Source organism: Vidua chalybeata, chromosome 1, assembly GCF_026979565.1.
Source record: "Vidua chalybeata isolate OUT-0048 chromosome 1, bVidCha1 merged haplotype, whole genome shotgun sequence".
NCBI lineage: Eukaryota > Metazoa > Chordata > Aves > Passeriformes > Viduidae > Vidua > Vidua chalybeata.
This window is the reverse complement of record NC_071530.1, coordinates 7,830,964-7,845,838: the sequence shown is the minus strand read 5'-3', so window position 1 is coordinate 7,845,838 and position 14,875 is coordinate 7,830,964. Positions and strand designations below refer to the sequence as shown.

Sequence of the window (14,875 nt, the reverse complement as noted above, 5' to 3'; positions counted from 1 at the left end):
ACTATGCTAATTATGGAATATAGGAACTTGCAGAAAAGTAGGGATTTTTTTCCTCCTTATTTTAGTTTTTCAAGGGTTTTTTTACTCTTTTTCTTTATTTCTTGCACTGGAATTACCAGTATTTTGTTACTACCTTCCAATAGCAGGGTGTTTTTCAGTGAAAAGTTGTGGGCTTCATCTTTGAATGTGTGAACTTGTCACTCTGGAAGTCTTGAGAGAGATTGGAAGAAATATCACTAGAATTTCACTACTGATACCTTTAAGTACATGATTTTGGGTTATTTTATCCATGTGGGTACCGGTGGCAGTAGAGACTTTTGATAGGTTTTGTCATGAGAGCTCACCTGACAGTGTAGAACTGTGAATTAACTCTAAAAAATGAAAGGTGCTTGGCAAGGGACCCTTATGGTTATACTGGGTGTGCTGGTTAATTTTTAGTTCCTTTCTCTGAAATGGTTTTTGTGTAATTTTAACTTCATAAACAAGGAAATGCTGCCATTTTCATGAGAAGGAAGGACATCAACATTGTAGAGAGCACTTCCTGCTTTCTGATGCCACTTAAATAATTTAATTTGCTTCATAACTCATTTGCTGGAGGAGTGCAAATCTTTCACTAATGTCACTTGACCTGAAAACATCACAGCATGATCTGTAATCAAGAAGATCAGAGTAAGTATTAAAGGTACTGGAAGTCAGAGGCACAAAAGTAGCTGGTTATAGGGAAAAAGGAAGATTAAAAACTTAAGGGAGGAAAATATCCTTTTTTTTTCCCTTAGGATTGAGGAGTTAGAAGTTAAGTGGTTGTAGCTATTTTTTGTATTATGCTTTATAAGGGAAGGAAAATTACAAAAACTGGGACACCATAACCATAGTTGCCACAATATATTCTTTTGTTTGTCTTTTGAGGAAAAGTAATTCCATACTGAATGTGATGTCACTCTTTGCCCAGTCTTCCTTATCTACTGCATGGGGACCAGTGTCCTACATCTCCTCCATTCACTGCCACCACCCTGTGTCCCTCTGAGCCCTTCTGTCCCAGAATACTGTCAGAGAGGGGCCATCGCTGCTCAGCAGCCAGCACTGTTCTGTCTTTAGAATACTCATTCTGTGTAAGGCTATGGTTCTTCACTCCATGGAGATAAGTGTAGGATGGGATTATCTGAATTATTTTTTCTTACAAACAACAGCTGCATAAAGGGAGAGGATGAATAAATACTATAAATGGCATGAGAGAAGGGGGTTGCTGCACAACCTTTGAGCTGTCTTTATGTGAACTGCTGCAGATAAATAAAAGTTTTTTTTTCAGACTAAGTGCAATGTCTGTGAAACACTTAGACTTCCAAAGGTTGGAAATATGTATTAAAACTAGCTATAGCATGAACTTGGAAGGTAATTCATATTTTGTGCATGTAGACCAAGGATTTTAATGTCTAGTGGTTTTTGTTTTTTTCAGCCTTCCTGGGTGATCTTGTCTGTTCGCTGTGGAGCTCTTCTGCCGTATCCTTTTAAGTTCAAAATTCTAGAAAATATGTTAAAATGGATACCATTGAAGCATTCAAGACTGTTTCAAATAGATACTGCTTAAACTTCAAAAATGGTCTCTTGTGTTTTGGCTGCCAAGGTTGCAGTGTGCTTGGAGCTTCTTTGTCTTCAGTTTTCCTGTCCTTTTGCCTATTTTATGCTTCATAGGCACTTAGAGGACAGCTATTATCAAATAGAAAACAAGAGGTGGTAGGTGCAAGAATCCAGGTGTTCATACTAGGAATTTAGGCCTTAATGTGCTTCAGAGATTCAGAATTCCTGTTTTATACTCAATAGTTTAAGGTGTGTGCCCTTGCAACTTGCTGTGTTTCTGTGATGTGGTCTAGGCTAGTGATTTTGGTCATTTGTGTCTGGACATAATAAATGTGTTTATTGTGCTTTCATCATAAGGAGGAGTGTTTAGTTGTTTATGTTACACATCTCTAAGCCTTCTCCCTGTTCATGAGGAGTGTTCACACACAAAAAAAGCTTGGAATTAGCTACATTTTCAGGCTTAAATAACTTAACATTTTATTATTGATATTCTTTCACATGAAGAAGTTGCACTATTAAAATTTTTTTCTTCCATCTGCAACCAGGGTTTTTTAAAAGGGTACTCTAAGAGCTGACGTTATTGGATACCCAGAAGAGAAATAAACAGATGAAACAACAGAATGGTGCAGTCCATAACTGAATTGTAGCTATAAATGTGGGAATGTAGCTCTCAATGGCTATTGCTCAGGAAGTCTTTATTGTGGGAACATTGGAATGGCCAAATGAAAAGACCAGGTCTCAGTAGTGACTTGTTCTTCAGTTGCATAGAAGAAGGAAGTTTTGTACACCTGTGAGCAATAAATGTGTCCTTGGACCTTTGACCATCCAGCACTTCATGTCCTTAGAACATAGTGGGTTTAGGTTTTACTCTGAACCTTATTGTGCTGACTAAAATGGGTTGTTAAGTCTTTATTTTATCCTGTTTCAGTCTCTTGATGACTTATAGTGCAGTGACATCTGGCCTTTTATTAGGATTTAGGTACTGCCCATAATGAAAAAAAATACAGTCATTAATAGGAATAGCTTAGTTTTTCCAGCTGATTGCTTTTGGACCCAGTTTAGGCAGAAGTTTGAGATTCTCCATTTTTGTCTTTAGTTTATGTTTAATTTGGTAATGCTCAAAGTGGTCATTGAATTTCTAAAGAACCAAGTCCTAGAAACATCTTGTGTCAGTTAGACATATGGATCTAATAAGAGCCTTAAGGATTTTGTTTTGCCTTACCAATTCCGCTGGTTATTTGATGGGCATTTGCCTGTCAGTTGCTAAAGGTAAAGTTTAATATAGAAAGATGTAATACAATGTAAAAGTACAGTAACTTTGTCTGTTTCTTAGTGGAAGTTGTTTTCACCAGAGGGAACTTAAGACAGCAGCAGAGTTTCTCCTGTGCTCTGCTCACTGACGTGTGCAAAGTCTGAGTAACCTGTAGTGGAAGGGAAGTAGCAGAAAAATGAATCTGGAAGCAGACTGTGAAGAGGGAAAAAGAGTTTCATGTGTGAAAACCGTGGCTATAATGCCATAAATAGGGCTGGCAATTTCTTTTGCAGCAAAAGCAAGAGTGAGGAGGGTGTATTTTGCAATGATCTTGTATAGATAAAAGAGTCAGAGCACTTCTGAGCTTTTGTTGATGGCAGGAAGAAAAGTGAGTTTTTCTGTATTCCCTCTGTTTTGTTTTATGTTATGCTGCTTGTAACTTTTTTAAAAGGAGTCTCTTTCACTCCTGTTCTTTAGAGAGTGCAAGCTCCAGGCAAACTGATGGACCTCTTAAAAGTTAAATACTGACTGTCTCTGCTTTATGTGCTAGCAGTAGGTACTCAGGCAGGGAGTACACACATGTACACTTTTGAAAGATCCAGTACTGAATTTCTACCTTGGATGAAATGGAGAACAATTTAGGATGTTCATCAGGCTTGAACCTCTTGAGGTATTCTGGGTTATGGCAGTAATTTATTCTTAAATTTTAAAATGCTCTCGACAGTCATCAGCTTACTGTGTGCTGTGTCTTCTGGGCCTCAAAATGTGAGTGTTGCTGGTGCATCTGGGGAAAATAATCTTGTTTCATTTAAAAAATCCCAGTGTCTGCATAAGACACAATGTACACTTGTTTCTGTAGTCGTTTTTTTCTGACAAATGTGCATGATCTTAAACTCAAGATCAAACAGTGTAGAAAAGAGGGGCAAGTTACAGAAGTCTGGTCTGTCTGTCTTTCCCAGGTCAGTTCTGGTTTAGATTGTTACCAAAATTGATCATAATATTACAGGTGTTCTGATTCAGTTTGTACATCCGGTTTTTTTTCTTGATGCATAAACTTCAATTGCAAACAGACAATGTACTTTCAAAGATGAAAGTTTTTGAATGGTCAGATACTTGATATTATCTGAGAAGTACTGCATAGACTGTTTAATTTCCTTCTAATGTTCCTCAGGAAACTCATCCAATTATTTTGCATCCTTGACACCTGCTTTCCAGTGTAAATGGCTTTTCTCCAGAATCATGTCAGATCTTTTTTGGAGTCACTGCTTGTCTCTCTCAGGTAAGAAGTGAACCATATTTCAGTCTACTCCAATGTGCATTATATGTGGGATGCTTGCTTTTTTTTTTTTTTGAGGAGAGATACCAGTTTTTCTGTTGTACTATGACTTTTTTTCACTATTTGTTTTCTCTATCTCTGTGCAGGTTAAATATTACTCTTTGGTGGTTTTTCTTGTTGTGTGTCTTTGTCACCCTTTTTTCTCTTACTTTCTTGCTTATTTGGTATTTAAAAGTTACAAGTAATACATTAGCCAGCCTTGTAAATGGTGTGCTGTGGATTACTAAAATTCTTCCAGCTGAAGACAGCTGGGTGCACAGAGCTAAAAGGCTTTTCTGCCTTCCTTTTAGGTTTCATCTGAAGACCGAAGTACGCTGTGGGCTTTGATTACTTTTTATGGAGGGAATTGCCAGCTGAGCCTCAATAAGAAATGTACTCACTTGATTGTGCCTGAGCCAAAGGGGGTAAGAGTTTATTACATGTACAATTCTTCTTGTAGCTCTCATTTGCTTTCAAATAGTCAAAAATTTTCATCTGCCTGAAGTTAGAATTCTTAACACTGTTGATTAACAGCTACATTCAGCAAAATTAGGCATTGCAGCTATTCAGTTTGCACTTATTTTCTGCATGGCTTTAAGCTTGATTAATTTAAAGATGTCCAATTTCACACTGGTATTTGAATTCCTGTTTGAATAAAGAATTTTATTCTTTATCTTGTTTGTCTTAGCCTAAATTTGATATGTCACAGTCATTAGTGATTGTGATTATATTATAAATCCACAGATACAGAATCAATGAAGAAAAACAAAGGACAAAATTGAAATATTGAAGAATAAAACATGGGCTGGCACTGGGAGAAGAGAAAGTGCGGCTATGGGAAAGGAATGCTTTTCCTTCTTTAAGATATAGGAACCTTTGTAGGGCTGGGTTCTTTGGTGAATTTGTGTGTGTGTTGGTTTTTGGTTTTGTGGGGTGTTTCTTTTTTTTTTATTAAGTGCTTGATATTTCTTCTGTGGACTGCTTAGAAGGGTGTATTGAACACCATTCTAGTTATCCCTTTCATCACAATAAAATATAATGCTTGGGCAAAACTTTATTACCTAAAATTTTGAAAGGAAATGAACCAATGAAATGTATTAAGAATCATACCTTAATAGCTTACTTAAAAGCTTAAATAATAAGCTTTTTAGAACAAAGGATGTTGTCTTTAGCTTGCCAGTCAAGAAACTTAAGTTTTAGCATTCTCTCTCTGTAGGATACAAATATTTTAATGCACACAGTCGTTTAATGGGAACAATTTTATGGGATTATTACTTTTTGCTTCTAGTCCTGCTGCTCTGATACACTACAAGGGAAACTGCAGCAGTTTGTAACAAGAACAGTTCTGTCACTAGGAAAACTTACATGATTGCTCTGACTAGATACAGGATGATAAAACAAGATTGTTAGTAATTCTCACCAGAAGGAAATAATAAAATCTTGTGTCAGCAAATGAACTTGATTTCATCTCCAATCTCTTTATTGTGTATGAATGACAGTTTCATTGTAGGAAATCACTTCAGAGAATCACAAAATTAATTTCCTCTGAATGTGCTTGTTGTTAATTTATGTTGTTTGACATAAAAGAAAATACCAGCTCAATAATTTCTAAATATTAGATCCTGAAATAAGTTTCAAATTTTCAAAAGAAAGGTTTTTTTTCTGTACTGTTCTGATGTATGTGAGGGGTTTCCATTAAAGAAGATATTAGAATAAATAGGACACTGATTCTGTGTCTATTCTATTTATTAGGAAAGGAAACAGTGAAGCTTTAAGATTTAAGCTGTATTCTTGCTGAAGTGCTTTTCTTCAGTGATCAACTTTTAAATATTTGTCTCTACTTCATTATGAAATTCTGACTTTTTCCCCAAATGCATTTTCATAGTGGGACTGGGGTTTTTTTACTTTTTTCTTAGAGTGGATAAAACAAACTGTATTTAGACTTGCCTTAATGTCCTCGTAAAATCACATGCTTTTTGGTATTGACCATGATGTTCCTCGCTGCTGGGTTGGAATATTTTGGTGATTGGGTTAAAGAAGAATTTTGCAATTGAAGGCATTCATCTTCTGCAGTTGTGTCTTCTGAGTCCTTTATAGTGTAAATGTGGAGAATTTGGGGTTTTTTGTTTTAATCTCTCGGAACTTGTGGTTCTGCACAGTATAAGTCCTGTTGGATTTGGGTGAGATCACTCTCTGGTATTGGACAGTGTCCTTGTAATCTCCCTCTCCGTGCTCTAGCCCGGATCTCAAAGAACTTACTTGGGATTGTTTTTGTCTTTAAATAATTTTTTTTCCCCCCCCCAGGAAAAATATGAATGTGCTTATAAACGGGACAGCATTAAAATTGTGACCCCAGACTGGGTACTGGATTCTATAGCTGATAAGAGTAAAAAAGAAGAGACTCCTTATCATCCTCGTTTAATTATATACGAGGAGGAAGAGGAGGAGGAGGAGGAGGAAGAGGAGGAAGAAGCAGAAAATGAAGAACAAGATTCACAAAATGAGGCTAGTACTGATGAAAAATTATCAAGCCCAGCATCTTCTCGAGAAGGATCACCTTTGGGTGATCAAGCTTTTTCACCAAAATCTACTCCTGCTGATAAGGCAAAAGGGGAACTGATGTTCGATGATTCTTCCGATTCCTCTCCAGAAAAGCAAGAAAGGAATTTGAACTGGACACCAGCTGAAGTCCCACAGGCATCTGCAGCAAAGCGTAGGTTGCCTCAAGGGAAGGACTCTGGGTTGATTAATTTGTGTGCCAATGTCCCACCAGTGCCAGGTAACATTTTGCCTCCTGATATGAGAGGCAACCTCATGGCTTCAGTCCAAGGTGCCCAAAGTTCTGACCGCCAGGAAATGATGGCCACGTGGAGTCCAGCCGTGCGGACGTTAAGGAATATTACTAATAGTGCTGATATTCAGCAGATTAATAGACCATCAAATGTAGCACATGTAAGTGTTGGATTTTTAATTTATAAGCTATTGGACTTTTTCTTAGGAACTATAGTGTCCAAGATCTTCGGTTTCCTTTTGCTGTTCTTGAAATACCCAAAGTTAATACTTCCCCTTATTACTTAAAATTATAGCCAAATTAATAATTTCCCTGTAATAAGTTACTTAATTTCTAGCAGGTTCACAGAATGCATTTGGAAAAAACATTTGGAAGAGTAAAAATTATGTATAACTACAGCATGGTTTAGATTTTCAGTAAGGACTTCTTGGTAAGAGAGGGAAAAACATTAATTTAGAATTATTTTGCTAGTTTAGGAAACCTGGTTTCCTATCCTTCTAAGTTCTCAGTGCAAGGAATTGTTTATGCTATAAACACATGAAATTGTGGAATTGATTGTTCCCACAGTAGGTTCAGTTCTATACTTCATTGTTCTGCTGGGCATATTATGATGGAGAAGTCGTAACTTACACTTTCTTATGCCACTTGTGTGGTTGAAATAATTCCAGCTCTTGTGTTGAATGTATTTCTACAAGAAAATAGAAAGTAAGTGAGCATGCTGCACCTGCAGCATTGAAATTCTTAGATGTTTGTGGGAAGGGAGTATTAGTAAAGTAGGTGCTGGTAAATGTTACACATTTCTTTTACTTCAGTAATTGCATTGGTGCCTCTCTTTAGATGTTCATCTGATGGTAAAACTTTGAAAGGTGCCAGAGTAGTATAGAGGCTTCCAGCCAGAACTTAAACTCACAGTGTGGAGTCACTCAGAAATGTTGATTCTGTGCTGGTTATATGACATCTGAATACAAAATGGAAATAAAGGCTTTATTTTACATCTGATTAGATTCCTCTTCTCAGTGCCTTGAATTGTTTAAGGGCTCAGACTTCTGGGCAAGGCCTGAGTAGAACTGCTAGCCATTTGCTCAGTTGGCCAGCATGGGTATGCCATATGCTCTGCAGCCCAGTCACTGTGCTGTCAAATACACATCAGTGGTGTCCCTGTGGAAGTATTTCTCTGTCAGCAATATTTGCAGAGCTACAGGGCACTGGTGGTTGTGTGCTTTGGCTTGTCTCTGCTCACCCAAAATCTGCTGGAGCAGGGGCTGGATTGTGATGTGCAAGGGTTGTACCAAGCACTCTCTCAGGCTGCTGGGCCAGCTCCAGCATGTGCAGAAAGGCTCTGCATCTTAGAATTGTGAATCTGCTTCCTAGAGGGAAGAATACCAGTTGTACCTTTTCCCCCTATAACTTCTCTTTTACTTTCTGCCCTGAATAATGAGTTCAAGTCTTAGTGAACATTCTTGGAAAGTTAGTGTTTAGTTTGAACCTCAGATTTCTGCCAAGTAGCAAAATCTATCATTGGGTGCTTACAGATCCATAGTTACTTTCTGGATATAGCCATAGAATGCTTTTGAAGATTTTATCCCTTTATTTTGAAGTCCATGTCTTGAAGCTTCTGTAATTTTGGCTTTTGCTACTTGTTGTGGAGAGAAGCTCCTCACGCCAAGCCATGGAAACATTTTTTGTGTGTGCTATTTTTAGTTATTGAATGTTTCTACTGTGGTGCTGCCAAGACATGGGTGATGCAGTGATAGTCATGGCTGCACATGTGTGCGATACCAGCACGGAATAATAATCAGAATTATTTAGATGACACCTGAGATGTTTTGATGTGCACTGTGAAAACACTTGAGCCACCTCTGATGGAGAGTTGATGGATGGTTGAGAGGATACAGTAATTGGCTTTGTGCTCTAGTGATGGGCTTTGATTCCTCTCTCACACACGCACATCGCTGAAGGTGACACTGTGTGTGTTGAAGTAGTGAGGGTGAAGGAAACAAGCTTTGCAGGATTCATCAAAGCTGATTTCATGTTTAAAAGACTTCATGAATGGCAAGTCTAGAATTTCCTATTGCTCCTTCTGATTTGTAATAGGTAGTTTATATTAAAATACTTTAATAAATATGTAGAACTCATCCTACTCTATTAGAACTTTGCCTAATTTTCCTTTTTCTGATGCATAAAAATTTACTTCCTAACTTGTGTCTGCTTAGTGTGAAATGATTTTTCTCTTAACAGTGGGTTATACATTTAAAAATAAAATCAAATTCCAGATTACTTCAGCACTCTATCAACCTAAAATCTAGTATTCTTAAGGAGGTTAGGTTGTTTTGGGTTTTTTTCCCAATAAACCCTTAGTGCTCAGCAGATCAATGTGTTTGTTTTTTTTTTTTTTGGTTTTTTTTTTTTTTTTTTTTTGGTATTGAGATTAAAAAACAAGCTATATATTCCTGAATTGGTTCAAAAGAGAATAAGTGTTTCAAACAGCACTAATTAATGAAGGTATCATTAACAATTTTTAAGTGTAAATAGGATTGTGGAACTGAATTTAATGGGCCAGCGTGATTTTAAAATTAATACTGCAGTTGATCAATGTAATTATTAATATAGTGTTAATAGTCATAATGTTGTTGGAAAAATTATTAATAATATAGGGATGGGCTTTAATCTTAAATTTAACTAAAATGTGCATTGCTGTTTATTAGGAGTCACAAGCAGCTCCACACTTCTCTTTGTGTAAGTTCTGTCTTTTCATTCTGCTATTAGGCAGGTAAAGATTTTTGTTTAGGTCACAAGGTATTTAGGTGTAGGGTTCTTTTCTTTTAGGAATTGTATTTTCCCAGTAGTTCTTTAAATATTTTTAAAACCGAATGACAACCAAAAGGTCACAAAAATAATCTTTGTTTTCTAGATATTACAATCACTTTCAGCACCTACAAAAAGTTTAGAACAACAAGTAAATCATAGCCAACAGGGACATCCAAATGTGGTGCTGTTTAGTCAAGTGAAACTAACACCAGAGACACATTTATTGCAGCAGTCACATCAAGCACAGCAGCAACAGCACCATCCTCTCTTACACCTTCAACCTCAGCAACTTATGCAGCTCCAGCAGCAGCAGCAGCAACCCCAGATCTCTCAGCAGTCTTTCCAACAGCAGCAGCCTCACCAGTTTCCCCAGCAGCAGCAGCAAGTGCATCAGCAGCACCAGTTCTCCCAGCAGCAGCTCCAGTTCCCGCAGCAGCCGCTCCACGCGCAGCAGCAGCTGCACCGCCCTCCGCAGCCGCTCCAGTTCCAGCAGCAGCATGTGCTGCAACAACAGCTGCAGCAGCTGCAGCAGCAACAGCACCAGCTGCAACAGCTGCAGCAGCAGAACCTGCAACAGCAACAGCTGCAACAGCAACAGCTGCAACATCAGCAGCAGCAACTGCAGCAGCAGCACTTACAGCGACTGCACCAGCAGCATCAGCAACAGCAAATGCAGAATCAGGCAGCACAGCACTTAACTCAGACACCTCAAGCACTACAGCTTCCAGTTGCAGCCCAGCAGCCACAACACCACCAGCAGCAACAGCAGCAACTGCAGCAGCAACCGCTTTTTGGGCACGATCCAGCAGTGGAGAGTTAGTAAATTATTGCCTTCTGATCCTGGAAAAGAGTAGCTAATGACATGAAGTGGGGTGGAATATCAAAAAGTAATGCTGTGTTTACAGGATGGGATTGTAAGAAATGCCACTCATGGCTCAGAACTGGTTTTACTGTTTTTTAGGCAAATACTTAAATAATAGCTAATGATGATCCAGCAATCTGAAAAGCATGAGAGTGCTGAGAACATTCTCTTTTCAAATATACAGTTGATATGACAAGCACACAACCTATACTTTCAGAACAGTGTTAGTAAATCCATAGCAGAATTGTTTTAAAACTTTTTTTTCCTTTGGGAGAGGGGGAGGGGGAAGCTTTCAAACAGCTACAATTGCAGAAATACGAGTAAATTATTGAAGATTCAGTATCAGAAAATTGTCACACCCTGCTTTGAAGTATAGTAGAACTGAAAGCTTTTTGATTGTTTTGGCTGTTCATAGCTGATCTCTATAAAAAAGGAAGTGGTCTTATGTTTTCTTTTTGGTGACCCTTCCTTTTGCCCCTTTAGCCCCTCTTCATCCAAGGAAAAAAAAAACTACCCTTAAGACAATCATACTATGGGTTGAGCTGTGCCTTAAAGGCTTTCAGCTTTGAAATTTTGGATCCTACTTTTTCCAAGGAGGTACACCTAGGAGGTTTATAACCTGGTAATAGGAGGAGGTCAGTGTAGCAAATGTGTTCTGAGATTAACTCTTCAGACTTTTAAGTATTTAATTGTTCTTTATGTGCCAAACTATTTCAGTTCCAGAAGAGTATTTCCTACTGGGCTGTGTCTTTGCAATTGCTGATTACCCAGAACAGATGTCTGACAAGCAGCTGTTAGCGACCTGGAAACGGGTAAGATTGTGCAGTGTTTCTAAAAAACTATAACATAATGCCATAGTCCCTAAATTCTAAAAGAAATCATTGGAAGTACTTCAGCACTGTTCACTCTTCTTTAGGCATCCTTCTGTGTAATTCTTCTGTTACAAACTAAAAAACCATTATTCAACTGCTGCTGACCAGAAAAAGTAATAGAGATACTTCAGGTGTGCAGCCTGGTTGAATTAAGTCTTCAATCAGAACATGTTCTAAATAAGCCTTAACTATTTCCCAGTTATTTATGCTTTAATCAGGCAGCTGTAGTACAGCAAATGTAATATAGCATCGCTGTCTAGCTTTAACTTGATTGTATAAAAACATTCTTTTTTGCATATAATTTTGGCATTTAGTAGCCTGTGAGGTATCCACCTGAGTGAATAAGATGGAAGAATAGAGTGTTTCTATTTTTTTGCCAACTTCTATTTTTCAGAAAAATCTGATTGTATCCTTTCCTAAATAAGAGGACTTTGATGTTCTTCAGAAACTTCTGATGGATTTTATAGTTGAATTTTCCCTACAATTTTGCATAATCAAGTAAGCTGTTGACATTTTTAACAGCACTTGTCTTTATTGCTGAGATAGAATTGAATAGTTCATGAAAAATTGTTTAATAGTTATACTGCACAAAATAAAAGACATGAGAAGGGTTATATTTGTTTATATATCTTTATTTCATTTTTTTTCCATTTCTTCTAAAAAATAGACTTTTTGTTCAGTGAAAAGCTGCATATTTAATTTTGTTTTTTGTTTACAAAATTGTTCTAAAGCTAGATAACAAACCTAGTTTTGGGGGGTAACTCTTCAGTGAAGTGGTGCTAATAGTGTCAGTATCCTAAAGGGTGGACTTTAATTTCACACTTTTTGTTTCTTAATGTGATGTAAAAATTGTTATATCCTAGAAGTTCTGTGTTTACTCTCTTACCAGATCATCCAAGCACATGGTGGGACAGTGGACCCAACCCTCACGAGCAGATGTACTCACCTTCTTTGTGAAAGCCAAGTCAGTAACATGTATGCTCAGGTGAGCCAGCTGGGAACCTGCACTGCTGCATTGTTTTCATTTTATCACTGGAAAGGCAGGGCTTTGCATTGTGTACTTCATGCTTAGACAGCAAATGTAAAGTTTCTCATTACGTGTTCATTATGATTTGTTGTTTTTTGGGGTACAAACTTTCATAGTTCATGTAGTAGGCTTGTTCCAGAGAGCACTAAGGAAGATGCTATGAGAAAGAGGAGTCTAAAATGTGGAGAAAAACAATTAAAATCCAAGGTTTGATTTGTAGAAAAAGTGTAAAAAAACCCAAAAGTATTTGGGTTTTAAAAGCTGTTTGTGCCTGTATTCCTAGGCTTTAAGAGAAAGGAAGAGATGTATTACAGCACACTGGTTGAATGCAATCTTGAAGAAGAAGAAGATGGTCCCGCCTCATCGAGCCCTTCATTTTCCAGTGGCATTTCCACCAGGAGGAAAGCCATGTTCTCAACATGTAAGAAGGAAAAGCTTACTTTAAAAGAATGCTGGCTTCATTGTTTGCTTCATTCCATGAGCAGTATTAAAACAGAGCTAGAAACGGAGCTTTAAACATTTCTTTTGCCTTGGAAGAAAAGCTTCTGTTAATCTTAAGGTGCTGTGTTGATGTGGTGCTGCTGCCAGGTGTTTCTCAGTGCTTTGCAAGTCTCCCTGAGTTCAGAGTGGTGAGGAATAACACCTGCCTTTGTGAGTTACTCTCTGAGACACCGAGAGGCAAAGATTGCCTGACTTACACATAGCATGGTAGCAGCAATCCAGGCTGCACAGTTTATAGCAGCAGAGCAGCAGCGCATCTAACAGCATGTGCTTCCTTACCATAACCCAGGATTTTGAGAGGATTTTTGAGGGTTTTTCTTAGTGCTTAGCAGATACCTAAATTAGGAAGCCTATGCTGCTAATCAGAGGATAGGAGGTCACAGTTCCATTGCTGGTGCAGTGAGGAGCTGTGAAAGTGGAATTTTGTGGAATTCAAAAACTTCAGTTCATTACGAGGCATCTTGGAATGTACTATGCTGTATAAACCAAGATGCCAAAGTATGTCTTGGCATTGGATTTCTTTGTGCTGGATGCAGACATATGGGATGATGGCCTTGCTAATAGCCTGTCCTGATTGACATAAAAATACAGATTTGGGAAAATCAGAGTATAACAACATGTGTGTGTACTCAGTGGTTAGTAGTAAATGTAATATGCAATGTAATAAACACAGTTTTAAACAGAAATACTGTTGCTTTTCCCTAAAGAAAAAGTGAGAATGACAAAACCAAAAAGCTGTCAGGATTAAAGATAATAATGGAAGATGTGGAATTACAATTCACCACCTATGATCAGCTGGCACAGTTTATTTGGCTTCATTGCAAAGTAGAGCGCAGTTCTCAGATTTTTAGAGTAGAGCAAGTACGTGTAAGCATTTTTTGTGTGTGTACCTCTATGTAAATAGCAGCAGAAGGAAGATGGCAGACCTGTGAAAAGCAAATTAGCTCTGAGCTCTTCCATAATAATGCTGTGGTCTCTGTAAATAAAAAAAAAAAAAAAAAAGATGACCAGAAGAATGAAAATTATTCTTCCTGAGTCAGAGCTACTGCTAGAAGCCTGAAATTTTTATGTATAAACAAATCAGTTTTAAGTTGTACTGTTTGTATCCTACAAGCCACACTTTGAGTGCTTTATACACCATGCTGTGCATTTCACTGTAATGTAAAGAATTAAGTAATGGAAAAATATTTTGCATGGGAGTGTTTTGTAAGTACCATCAATGTTCAGTTACTTAAAACTGTCTTTCTGTCTGTAGATAATCTCTGTGACAGGATTTGTTGATAGTGACAGAGATGACCTCAAGCTCATGGCCTACCTAGCAGGTGCCAAATACACGGGCTACCTGTGTCGCAGCAATACAGTTCTCATCTGTAAAGAGTAAGTGCTGCACTCCAGTCCTTGCTTTCTCAGCAACCTTTTCCCAGTAGTGCCTCTCTGAACGTGAGATGCTACGTATGGCTCATTGTAAGAGTGTTAATTGTAATCAGTTCTGCAGTTTGATAACAGTAAACTTAGTGATGTTGTTTCTTGAACTAAATTACAGCACATATTAAGTGATAAATTTGGCCTTCTGAACACAGGCAAAACAATATTTTCTGTTTTATAGTATTCTTAAGTGATGCTGTTAGATCACCCATAAATAAAATACCTTTTTTAATAATTGTTCTAAAACGTTGGAGGAGGTAAAATTTAAATCCAGGTCTAAAGATTCCATTTGCAGCAGCAGTTCTCCCCTGACTGGCTTGTTCTGATATGTAGAACAAAAGCATTTTTTGGAGTATCTCCTCTGTCACAGTTAAAACAAATAATAGACCAATAAAAACCACTGGTATTTCAGGTTTATTATTAGAAATCGCTATTTTTACCAATTTC

General features: G+C 37.7%; 1 protein-coding gene across 1 annotated transcript in view; it reads left to right on the top strand.

The window, feature by feature from the left end:
* Nucleotides 1-14,875, top strand: part of PAXIP1 (PAX interacting protein 1) — a 31,652-nt gene that overhangs the window by 6,266 nt on the left and 10,511 nt on the right. The window contains exons 3-11 of the mRNA XM_053956181.1: nucleotides 1,454-1,497; nucleotides 4,043-4,106; nucleotides 4,454-4,567; nucleotides 6,447-7,094; nucleotides 9,845-10,556; nucleotides 11,321-11,415; nucleotides 12,365-12,460; nucleotides 12,786-12,923; nucleotides 14,259-14,380. Coding sequence (XP_053812156.1) covers nucleotides 1,454-1,497; nucleotides 4,043-4,106; nucleotides 4,454-4,567; nucleotides 6,447-7,094; nucleotides 9,845-10,556; nucleotides 11,321-11,415; nucleotides 12,365-12,460; nucleotides 12,786-12,923; nucleotides 14,259-14,380 — 2,033 coding nt within the window. The remainder of the gene's footprint in view (nucleotides 1-1,453; nucleotides 1,498-4,042; nucleotides 4,107-4,453; nucleotides 4,568-6,446; nucleotides 7,095-9,844; nucleotides 10,557-11,320; nucleotides 11,416-12,364; nucleotides 12,461-12,785; nucleotides 12,924-14,258; nucleotides 14,381-14,875) is intronic.